The sequence below is a fragment of the Lissotriton helveticus genome, chromosome 6 (genome assembly GCF_964261635.1).
Source record: "Lissotriton helveticus chromosome 6, aLisHel1.1, whole genome shotgun sequence".
Lineage (NCBI taxonomy): Eukaryota > Metazoa > Chordata > Amphibia > Caudata > Salamandridae > Lissotriton > Lissotriton helveticus.
The window spans coordinates 1,789,523,467-1,789,536,043 of NC_136067.1; the positions used below are offsets into that span (position 1 = coordinate 1,789,523,467).

Sequence of the window (12,577 nt, forward strand, 5' to 3'; positions counted from 1 at the left end):
TATTTAATGCAGTTTTATATAGCACGAACTTTACTGAAAGGGGTCAGAGCGATTTACAGGAGAACCGAGTCGGTTACAAATTTACACAAGTTAGACAAAAGAATGTAACAAGTTATATATATATATACAGTTACAACGCTAACAAGTTGCATATATAAATTTAAAAAATAAAAGGTGCCAGCGTTACAGGAATAAAATACATATTTACAAAGTTGACCTCATGTGAGTGCCAGATGGGCGTAAGCGTTGAATTATTTCTAGTAGTGCCAGTAAGTAAATAGGTCGACGCTCATACCCGTGGTATTGCTGGTGCAGAATGAACGCTAATAGGAATATGGTCACCGATGCTGGAAAACTCACAGGAAAACTCTGGTTGCATGACCTCTGTTAAGCAGTGTCACTTACCAAACAACTTCGGGCTTGGCTCGGGTCGGCCGAATAAAAACACACACGCTGAGTTTGCTCCTGGTCGGCCAGGCAGGTCCAAGTGATATCTTTAAAGCAACTAAATATCAGATGCTTGCCCGAAAAATCCAAGCTATGGAGTTCTCTACTACATATTTTAAATTTGATTTCCAGAAGTTAGTTATCGGTTTAAGGTCACGAGTATATCTGTATTTTGGTTTGTAAGTATAAAAGTCGTTCCCCATAAACGCAAGGTGGTTGCGTCCGCTCACTGGTCACGTGCCCCTCCATGCTGAGTTTTGCCTTTCCTGCCCGGCGTGGAGATTCCAACATGGCTGCGCTCTTGAGATGTGCCCGGCTTGTGCCCCTGTCATGTCGCTCTGCTGTACTTCAAAATATCTCCTGTCACGAGGCACCCTCCAGCGTCGCAGCCAAGGCGCTTTCCCTTGCAGCCGCCCGCGCCCACCGTCAGAGCTAGTGAGTGCTATACTTTGCTGCTGCGCATGTTTCTCTACACTCTTCTCTCCAATCATATGACCTCCTAACAGGTCTCGCAAAGGTCGTAAAGTTGTCACTTGACCCTGCTCACCCCGTTATTTGATAACCTACACCCACCTTCATTGTGCCAATATTCTATAGTGGCAACATGGGATATCCGATAGACTTTACACGTGTTTCAGCAATCGTGCACACTAAAGTCATCATGTTGACCCCCTTTAAGATGACTTTTCGCTATCTCATGGAGAAAAGCCATTATCTATATTTTGGTTGCTTCTACAGCTCACATCCACAAAGGTTGCTTCTCTAGCTTAAACTGTCAATGGTCAATTGGGCGCTGACCAAAGGTTACATTCCCAGCTGGGCACCATCTGAATTTGCGTAGCCCCTTTCCTGAAACAATATGTCTACTAGTTCTTTATTAATAATATTGGATTCGCTTTGACTACCGTATGTAGAGACTCATCCTAAGATAATATTGGCCACCCTGACACCCGGAAAAGTCGAATACACAGCCTTAAACTGAGGGGCGTATTTGTAAAGAAGATTGGGATAGTAGTGGCCCAGAGTAGGGAAATTGTCGACCTATTTTGAGGGTTGAGGTAGTTTACTGTGCCCCTTACAGTCCCTATCTCCCCTCCCACCCTTTTTAACCAAGGGAGTCAGCCACGTGAATAAAGACCCTTGTGGACTGGCCCACCTTCTTTTAATATCACCACTCCCTCACGACTACACCTTCACCAGACCCCTCACACGCACTCAACCATTGGCTGGAACAAAAGAACTCCAACAAAGAGCGCCTTTTGGCGCCCGTCGGACATTGCAGCGCCAGTCTGACGAGGAGCAGAAGACCAATGATGAAGCATGACACCCAACTAACTAGGTGTGAGAGGTCTTCTAGTTCCAACAAGGGAACATTCTGTTCCCTGCCTCTGCTTTCCTCCCAATAACACACATACAATCTATCCTTCCCCCTGGGGAACTTTGTACTTTTTTGCTACTAGGGAAATTATCGCACCTTGTGTTAGCGTCTGTATCCAAAGTCAATTTGACAGTGGTAAACACTACATGCCAGTGCTTAATGTATATACAGGCAGTCAGGTACAAAGATGCTACAACAGTTCCGGCACCCTACTACCCAAGGTTGCCTCTGCGCATTAGTCACCACGCTAATGTGTAAAATATAAGGGTATAGAGGAACTGCACCAAGCACTCTCCAAGAAAGTCACTTGATCCAGAACTGTAGTGGATACTCGTGTTCCTATGACAACGTCCTTTACATCATTCTTGTACTAGCATTATATTGTTAGAACACAGTTGGGGCATAAGAGTCCAGACAATGATCTGTTATCACAAAGAACATAATCCTGTTTCCATTTAAAGTTGGTTTATTTTGAAGAAACAACACCTCCTGAGAGAACTCAGTCACACGTGCTTAGTCAATCTTGACTTTTTCAAGGCAGGTAAGTAAAATCGTCACTGGGGTAATACAATTTCTTCTAAAAAATCGTCACACTAGATCAAGAGAATTACTGGTGCATTTGTCTCAAAAGAGGTGGTCTCAGGTATCTCCTTTCAATGCCCATGTTAAGGGCTTGTAGGTGGAGGGTCGAACATGCCTCTTACAGAGTGCGTACGTGTATTCACTGACCAATTGTGTATGCTATGTTTCTAATATCGAGTACTTCTCACAAGGTACCCTGGAAGGGTGACATCCAGCTGAGGATCCCTGTCAGGTCAACCTGCTCCTTATATGGAGGAGTCGATCTGGAATTCAGGAGGAGTTACTGCTGCAAGGTATTGCTGCTACATTAAATGCACTCCTCGTCCAACCCACTCCATGTGACTTGTATACAGGTTATGTACCCATATGTGGTTGACTAAAGGAGGAAAGTAGATATCTTGCACCCAGTTTAGGGGGGGCTAAACACCCCATTAACATTGTATCTCGTGTGAATTGAGCCCTGTTATGATGTCCTTCTGTGGCCCAGAATGGGTACCATCCCCTTTCAGCAGTTAGGCGAGTGGTCCGTGAATGGTGAATTTCAGCAAAGATGATTCCCCCTCCTGGCACACAACAGTTTGTCTTGCTTTCAGTGAGTATAAAGGCTTCTGAAGGCACTGGAGGGCAGCAGGCTGCCCCCTTGTGTTGTCAGGCCTTGTCATGGCAGCCGGGCCTCAGTGATGTGGTACAGTGTTCTGGCCTCAGTTTCCAATGTACTCATGTCCCTTGTTGGTGAAGTCCAGGTGAGATGGTGCACTGGGTGCAGTATACCCTCATTTACAGGGCCGGACCGAGTCCTACCTTCCTTCTGAGGCTGTCCGGGGAACAGAGCCGGGTCACTAGTACCTCATTTGATCGTCCGAGACCAGATGTGCTCAATGGCAGCGGTGACCCTCACAATTCCACTACATTTATACATGTCCTACTTTTAAGTACTGTGCACCTTGCCTTGTGGGTGACAAGGCCTTCATAGGCGTGACTTATTAATATTTAAAGGGGAAATTCCGTCCTGTCAAAAGTGTTTATTCTGGTGGATTGAATTGCAGTGTTTAAGCTTCCACAGTCAGGCTACTGTGGTAGGCCTGAAGCCATGTTTTGCACTGTCACGGTAATGTATGGTACAATAGGTGCTGCAGTCCACTAGTGACTTTTAACCTAGGAGCCTTGGATGCATTTTATACCACATACTAGGGACTTATATGCAAGCTAAATAAACCACTTATAAATATGCCAAGTTCCAGTGTTTAATCTGAGCTGGATGTTTTCGGTGTCCGACACTGGCACTTACTTGTCAACACAAGCACTTATGACAGCTGCAACATTGGGGTGCTTTTTATGTAATTTAAAAGATGAGCAGAAGCACAGTTTATTATTATTTCAATATGCATTTAAAACCCCTAATACCAGCCGCCAAGCCATTCCTATTGCTTTGGGGGCATTGAACTGTCTAAACTGTCACACTTGTAGCAGTGTGATGGTTAGTAGTTGTGTAGGTACTGTCTTTGGTAGCAGTGAATGAAGCAAGCTGTGGTGTCCTCCCGAGGTGGGCTCTGGCATTTTTTTTTTTATAAACAAATTGAGCACTGCCAGGTTTGACCATGTTTAAACTGGGAGCACATGCACCTTAACTTACCTCTATTATGAGTGTCAAATGTGCAAATATGTCTAACACCAGCAAAAATATTGGTCTAGCAAGAGGCGTAAAATACAGGGTTCCCACCCAGAAAAGTTGGATTTTCCACAGAAAGAAGTAATTGGGATCTGTAAATACTCCATATAATAGCTTGTACTGATTTAACCCTATCATGTGTCCTGCCTGTTTTTTTCTATTTTCTGGTCTTTAACTGCAGAACACACTTTTCACTAAAATTAAGTCTGGGGCTGTATCTTGAAGAGCTATCATTGCTTAGTGCAGATCCGAGCTCCTGTTTTTACGCACCTCCAGTTTGCAACATGAATGAATTTAATGTGATGTTTCTGAGAGTTCAAGCTTGAATTGTGAGACAATATACCTCAAACAGTGAGCAGGGTTTGCATCCTTCTGTTTCTAAGTTATGCTGTCAAAAATAACGTACTCCTTGGGGACTTCTGGCACATCTGGTGGGACTGCCCAACGATCAGGCCGTTTTGGGAGGAGATCCTGGCCCAGATGAAGGACATGCCAGGGTACCCCATCCCGAGTTCCATAGATGTGATTCTCCTGGGCCTTAGAGATGCCACATTAGAACACCAAACCAAAGCGGACAAAACAATTATGTGGGCTTGCCTGGGAGCAGCGAAAAAGGCGATAGCGTCCAACTGGAAGAAATAAGAAGCCCCAATCCTGGTGCAATGGCACTCTTGCCTATGGAAAATATTTACAATGGAACAAATGTCAGACATTTTTCGAGATGAATATAAAAATGTTGAGTGTAAGGGGGGTCCACTGGTGTCATATCTGTCAAAAGGGCCCCCGCTTGCAGTATATCCACCCACACTGAGAGGGATACACTTGTTCCAGTTTTAGATCTGGCATTGGTTATCTCACAGAAGGCGATTACCGACGACCGAAATGGCACTCATCAACCACTAGGGAGAACAAATACATTCCACCACTCAACTCAGCCCTGAGAAGTAGCTAGGGGAGGGGGGTTTGCTTCTCCACCACAGAGAGGGGGAGGAGGGGAGGGGATGGGGGATGGGGGTTGGGGGTTTTAGATCTTTGTTCTCTTTCTGATGAATGCCTTGGCATTAAGGGCCAATGTTGAGCGTCATAAGAAATTAATTTCTGTATTGTAAGACACTGTAAAAGAATTACTGATGTATCGCCTTCGGAATGTTGAGACAGATGTGAGCCATAATGCAATGAAATTGTCTATATTTAAATGCCAATAAACCGATTTTGAGAAAAAAATAACGTACTAACTCTGAGACTTATCGAGTTTGGTGTATTTCCTTTAAACGCTGCCGGCAGATAAGAACAGGCACTTTGCTGTGTGCAGAATCAGATTAGCCCTTCGTGATACTGCCCCTGCTTTCTCAACTATCAAGTGTTTGTCTTCTGGTTTGGTTGTATTTCAGAAACTCTTAGCATCACTTTAATTTGTAACTTTTTTTGTAAGCATTTTTATTAATGAGACGTCTCCGTTTTATGATTCTGAAACAGTGGTCTACCTTGGAGTTTGTAAATCCAATGTAACAATGAGGCGAAAGGTGCAAGACTATTTTCTCTTATTTTTCAGAATACAAATTGATGTACATGATAACACTATCTCTTTTCACTCTGTTGACTCCTCTGCTGAGTTATTCAAGTCAACTGCTCAGGTTATAGGCTTTTGGGCACTGGGACACGCACCTCTCTGCACGCCACGCACCTCTCTGTACGCCACGCACCTCTCTATACGCCACGCACCTCTCTGTACGCCACGCACCTCTCTGTACGCCACGCACCTCTCTGTACGCCACGCACCTCTCTGCACCTCTCTGTACGCCACGCACCTCTCTGTACGCCACGCACCTCTCTGTACGCCACGCACCTCTCTGTACGCCACGTACCTCTCTGTACGCCACGTACCTCTCTGTACACACATGCACACCTATATACACACACCTCTATGCACACACCTCTATGCACACAGGCACGCACCTCTATACACACGCATGCACCTCTATACACACCCTCACCTCTATACACACACCCCTCTATACATACACACACCCCTCTATACATACACACACACACCTTTGCCTTGATCCAGCCTTGTGACTTTCAGATAATGTAAGATCTAAGTGGTGTCAGCCAACTGATCCTTCTTACAGCTACATTTTGATATACTTGGGGATACTGCCCCATCTCTATAGATCTACATGTCTGCAAATCCTGACAACCTACTCTGTATGTTTTTGCATAGAACACATTCATCTTTTTATTTTTAATGGCCCTGTCAGTTGTGTTTGAAGGATATAAGCCATTTAATGGTTTGACTGAATACTGAGTGATATCTGGTGGGGGATTAGTAATGTAACCTTCTGTGTGTTTACATTAGTTCTTTTGTGTTTTGTTACTTGACCTTATTCTTTGAGGCTTTTTGATGATTGTCTATTTTTGCTCTTGTTTCACAGGAGCTCCCTGCTTCTCTGACTACTAGCTTCTGACTGTGTGTTATTTCCATAGAGGTCACAATCTGCTATGCCTGTGCAAAATTGTGGATACAAAGTATCCAATGGATTTACTGTTTCACTGTGACACACTGTTCTTGTCTGTTTTACCTGGTTTCCTGCGCCCTTCTATATAGTTGGTATGTTAGATCGATTGCCAGTGGTTTGACAAATTGCAAGCATTCGTCCCTTCACATTTTGTGTGTTTCCAAAGAGTGTGATTAATGAACATCCACCTGTGTCCTATACTTAAAAAATCCAATTTTATGGTGCCTGTCTGTTAATTTTTAGGTTTTGCCTCAATGTTGCCTCACAGCAGCGAATTGAGGTGAAACGTATTGTTTCTAAATAGGAAAATGGGAATTCAGCATATTCCTATCAATCAATCATTCAGGATTTATAAAGCGCAGCTTATCACCTTATAGGGTATCCAGGTGCTTGCAGGCCCTGGAGGCTTATTCAAACAAAGTCAAAAAAAAGGAGTGCACAGTTCCCCTGGATCAAACAAGAATTAAGGAAAAGACAGTTGTAAAAAGAAAGTGAGTGAAAGCACACAGGAGGGGGATCCTCCTTTCGGAACTAGAGACCTCACACACCCAGCAAGCTAGGTGTCATGCTTCATCACATGGGCTTGTCGGGTCGGTGGTGCAATACCCGACGGGCACCCATAAAGGAGCTCTTTAGCGGGGATCTTTTGTGTTCCTGCCGTATGGTGCTGTGGGTGTGAGGGCCCTAGGGACTGAACGGGGGGAGGTGTGTGTGTAGATGTGTAAAAGTGACTAAAAAGGTTGGGTAGTCCACAGAGAAATGTTAATAAAGTGGTAACCCGCCTCAGTAAAAACAAGGAGAGTGGTTGCTTTACCAGGCTTAAGGTTCCGTCGAAGCAAGAACCTACTCTAGCAAAGAATGGTCGACATGTTTCATGCTTTTTATGTTCAAAGTGACACTCAGCATTTCCTCAAGACCGAGTGGAACTATCTACTAGATAGACACATACTAGATTTATTTTTATTTATTTATTTATTTTGAAGCTCCGGCGGAGGTGTCCCGGCGCTAAGATTACCTGAATGACCCCCGAGGAAGGTACCAGGTATAAATCCAACTGAGAGGAATAAGAGATGCTGGAAAAACTTTATAACCTTTTAGTAAACAACCAGGTTTTAAGTTTACGTCGGAAGACTGACTCGGATTCAATGAACCTGAGATCCAAAGGTAGGCTATTCCAGAGCTTGGCAGCTGTGACGGTGAAAGTTCTGCCGCCGCTACGGGAAAGCCTGAATCTTGGGACGATCAGTAGACGAAGGCTGTTGGATCTAAGATGTCTAACTGAAGATGAGATTTTAAGGCGTTTACTCAGGTAAGAAGGGCCAGTTCCATGAATTGCACGAAATGCCAAAATCAGGATCTTAAAATCGATGCGCCGGGCTATGGGGAGCCAATGAAGCTCATCTCGGTAAGCTCTGACCGAAGTACGGGCAGGAATATTACCAATGAGCCGAGCTGCTGCGTTTTGGACAATTTGCAGGCGGTCAATCAGATATTGGGGGGCACCTGCATACAGACTGTTAGCATAGTCTAAATGTGATGTAATAAGTGCCTGGACCACCGTTTTACGGGAAGATTGAGGGAGGTAGGGGAAGATCTTCCTGATCATGCGCATTTTAGTAAAACAAGCCCCCGCAACTTTGTTAATTTGGGAATTGCCAGACAAGGTGTTGTCAAATGTGAAGCCTAAGTTGCGGGCAGCCTGTACTGGCGTAGGAGGGGGATTCAAAACTGTGGGCCACCATAGAGTTGCAGGGGGAGGTGATTTCTGGCTGAAGAAAAGAACCTCAGTTTTGTCGGTGTTAAGAGCAAGGTGATTTGCTGACATCCATGTACAGATATTGCCAAGGCAGTTTCTGAAGTTGGAAAAACGGGAATCAGAGTGGTCTCTAAATGAAAAAACAAGCTGAGTATCATCAGCATAAGAGACCACCCTGACACCCCCAGATTCTACTACCTTGGCAAGAGGGGCCATGTAGGTGTTAAACAATAAAGGGCTTAGGGCGGAGCCCTGGGGCACGCCACACAGGAGAGGTTTGTCCTCTGATTCAAATGGGTGCATCGTAACCCTCTGAAACCGATTGGACAGGAAAGATTTGATCCAAGCCAGCACTGTGCCACCGATCCCAAGCTGTTGTAGACGGGTTGCTAGAATGTCATGGGATACAGTGTCAAATGCAGCGGACAGGTCGAGGAGGACCAACATGGCCTCCTCGCCCCTGTCCACCGATTCCCTGATAATTTCCGAGACCTCTAGCAGCGCCGTCTCAGTGCTGTAGCCGGTTCTAAAGCCGGACTGGGAATCATGTAACAGCTGATTTGAAGCAAGATACTGAGCCAACTGTTTCTGTACCACTTTCTCCAGTACCTTAGCAGGTTTAGGCAGGAGTGAAATGGGCCGGTAGTTGCTAAATTGCGCAGGGTCTGCGCCGGGTTTTTTCAGAATGGGGATTAGCCTGGCTTGTTTCCAAATAGAGGGAAATTGACCGCGAGACAAGGAGGAGTTCCAAATAGAGAGAAAAGGGTTTACTAAAACAGGGGCAAGATTACCCATGACTTTAGCAGGGACTGGGTCCAAAGGGGAACCGGATTTGACTTTATGTAGCAGGGACAACGCTTGGTCAGGGGTAAGCTCATTAAAGGAATTAAATGAGCAGTGAATGGGACATGGTATATCGGAAAGGTGGTGAGGTGGGGCAGTATCAAAGGAGGAAGAGAGTTTGATTATTTTGTCCTGAAAGAAGTTTGAAAGTCCGTTGCAAAGATCTTGAGTAGGGATACATTGGGTTTTCGTGGCAGGGGGATTTACAAAGTCTTTCACGATGGTAAAAAGGGTTTTAGAAGAGTTCTGCGCCTGTTGAATAAGATTGGAAAAGTAAGCTCTCATCGTGGAGCGTTTCAGTTTATGGAATTTGTTCCGGGCAGATTTATAGGCCAGTTTAGCAGAAGGGTCATAATCTTGTCTCTATTTGCGTTCCAACTGTTTACACTTGCTCTTCTCCTCACGAAGCAGGGGGGAAAACCAAGGGGCGGAGGGACGTGATCTAGAGGAAGACAATGGAACAAGAGGGGCAACCGAGTCAAGAGCCGAGGAAAGGGTCGAATTAAATCTTACGGTTTCATTGTCGAGGTCTTCCAGCTGGTTAAGTGGAAATTGAAGACGAGCTTCTAAGGACTCACAGGTGACTTTGGTCCATTTACGACCCCTGTCTCTGTGAAGAGAGGAGGGGGGAGGAAGGGAAGGAGAAGTGATGGTGAAGGGAAGAAGGAAGTGATCAGTCCAGGTCAAGGGAGAAGGGGCCAGGGCAGATATGGATGGTTAGAAAAGATGAGGTCTAATGTGTGACCTGCAATGTGAGTCGGGCCTATAACTAATTGGTGCAAGGTAAGTCCTTGTAAGGTTTCCAACAGAGAAGAGGCTTTTGTACAGGAAGGATTATCAATATGGAGATTAAAGTCTCCCAGCACAGTATGGGGGTGTTTAAGTGAGAAGTCAGCAATAGCATGCGTCAAAGCATTGAGAGAGGAGACGGCAGCTGCAGGGGGATTATAAACCAGGATACCGGCACAAATGGTACTTGCCGAGTCCATAATTGTGAAGTAAGCGGCTTCGATAAGGCCGTGATTAGGAATTTTTGTAAGGTTCAGTTTAAAGTGAGATTTGGCAATTATGGCGAGACCCCCCCCGGGCTTAGAGTTTTCTCGGTTAATGCCAGCGAAACAGTAACCAGGAGGAATAGCCAGGTTAATATCCGGTTTCGACGAGTCTTTAATCCACATTTCTGTAAGAAACAATATGTCCCATTTATGGGTGTCAAGCGAAAGCCAGATATCAGTGGCGTGAGCTGGGAGCGATCTGCAATTAATTAAAGCAGCTTTTAAATTAGCTGGGGGCTGATATTGAACACTCGGGGGAGGTTGAGATGCTTTAAGAACAACAGGGATAGTAAACTTGCATTGTGAGCAGGAGTAGCCCGTTGCCTCCAGGCTATTAGGTTTACAGCAAGTAATAGGGCTACATGTATTGTGACGAAGGTGTAACAGTTGATCAAAGGTCCAGGAGATTTTTGGGTTATAAGATGCAGGGGTTCTGGCGCTGGGCGCGGGTACGGCGCGGACGGGCGCAGACGGGCTTGCCTTCGGCGCGCCATCGGCGCGCCCGCCCGCTGCGCGGACGGGATGGACCCTTCTTTTTATCCATGTCCCTCTAGCGGTGGGAGGAGGGTGGGAGGCGTCCAGGAGCTGGAGCGCTACCCTGCCTCCCCCCAAGATGGCGGTTCCGCGTTCTCCCGGCCGGCGAGAGCGCTATGCTCGGCTGCGCCGGGGGAGAGAGATCAAGGTCGGGCCCCTGGGACGAAGCAATCTCGTCCGGACCGGCAAAGAGGTCTGTTTTCAATATAATAAAATAGATGTACATTTCTATGTTCTAGTCTAATGTGTGTCAGGTTCCGCCTTGTGGAAACCTGCAGAGGATGACAAAACATAAGAGAAGGTGTCATCCAGTGTGTGCTCACTACAATTTAAACAACTGTCACGAAGGTAGGAGAGGGATTACCTCTCCCGTGCAAACGGAATTGGAACTTAAAATTTAAAAAGGGGGTTTAAAAAAGGCCTGATTGCTAGAATCATGTACACTCGGGTGTCAATGCAGTAAGTCTATACAGGATACTGAACAGGTCACTCACCCGTATATCAAGGAGCGTGTGTTCCTACGGTATCACCCGGCCATTAGACACCTCGTTTTTGATGTCCTGCAGGTGGGTGAAAGGTAAGTAGGGGCAGCCAACCCCTTTGTTATACAAACTAAAATAAGGAGTTGGTGCTCTTGTGATATGGCTGCTGTAAATATCCTAGTGAACGGTAGATACTACTACTAGTTATTAGGTGGAGTTGTGCTAAGGATATAGCCCCAGAGTTTGTCCAACTGCGTACACACACAGCCCCCCGGTAAGGACAGACAGTATCCCAAGTGCGGGGGAGGGGGGTAGGGGGGCGCTAAACACTAGCCAGTGGCCCCAGGTATTAAAGTTAGTATCGGTATCTTGAGAAGAAATGAGCTTGTTTGCGGATATCAGTCCACAGCGGGGTAGGACTCATCCTGCTGCCCGCAGCATGCCCATTACAACAAGCTTCATCACCCGATAAAAGACTATCCAGCACCTTGGCGTGACACTAATTACTGCCTCCACCGTATAAGGGCAGAGTGCCGGGTACTGTGGGTTTCAGTCAAGTGTTTTCAATGGCGCATAATAGCTGAATGGCGCGTAACCCCTCTATTCAGCCTCCCAACGTGGAGATGTTACAAAGATTGTGGTTGTACACAGGGGCACCAAACTACACATAGATTACGCATAGATCGAGCTAGTTACTACTAACATGGCCTCGACGTCCTACGTCGTAGTGCCTGGTGCCATGGTAATTAGGGTTGTCATTCAGTTTAATGAGGGTTTCTTCATAGTAGTTGAACAGTGTCGGGCCCCTATATCCAGCCTCCCAACATGAAGGTATGTTAGGGAAGGCTGGGTAGACAATGGCCTACCAGCCTAACCAGAGCCCGTGACAAAATTTCACAAAGAAACCTCCCCCGCAACGCTTACCTCTCACTCAAGGGAGCTGCACCAACCTCCTAGCCAACGCTCGTGCCGGGGAACCGGTGTAGGGCTCGCATCTACCTGCCACCATTAAGAAGCGAGCCAAGCGTGGCTAAGGGTTACATCGTCACGTGTCCCGAAGAAACACCAAGTATGGGTGTATGGCTTATGTGAAATGTTGAGAGCAGGGGGAATTAGTCAAAAATTAAAAATATATTAAGTGCCCAAATGTATTATCATAACTACCCAGAGTAAGTCAACAACGGAACAGGGTGGCTCCCTCTGTGGTTCACTATTGATAATGTGGCAGTGCATATGCGGGCCACTTGTGTGTGTTAGTGTAGCCAAAACACTCATACAGGATCGTACTCGTATTGAGTCTGAGAGAGAACCTGGT

The 12,577-nt window shown here is 46.0% G+C and overlaps 1 protein-coding gene and 1 long non-coding RNA gene across 2 annotated transcripts in view; one reads left to right on the plus strand and one right to left on the minus strand.

The window, feature by feature from the left end:
• Positions 1 to 334, minus strand: part of LOC144761901 (uncharacterized) — a 63,494-nt gene extending 63,160 nt beyond the window's left edge. Inside the window, exon 1 of the long non-coding RNA XR_013595939.1 lies at positions 296 to 334. This is a non-coding gene — a long non-coding RNA (uncharacterized LOC144761901). The remainder of the gene's footprint in view (positions 1 to 295) is intronic.
• Positions 335 to 681: 347 nt separating this feature from the next.
• The window catches only part of LRPPRC (leucine rich pentatricopeptide repeat containing), an 848,306-nt gene continuing 836,410 nt past the window's right edge, over positions 682 to 12,577 (plus strand). The window contains exon 1 of the mRNA XM_078649683.1: positions 682 to 882. Within this exon, the coding sequence (XP_078505809.1) occupies positions 695 to 882 (188 nt within the window). The 5' untranslated portion in view covers positions 682 to 694. The remainder of the gene's footprint in view (positions 883 to 12,577) is intronic.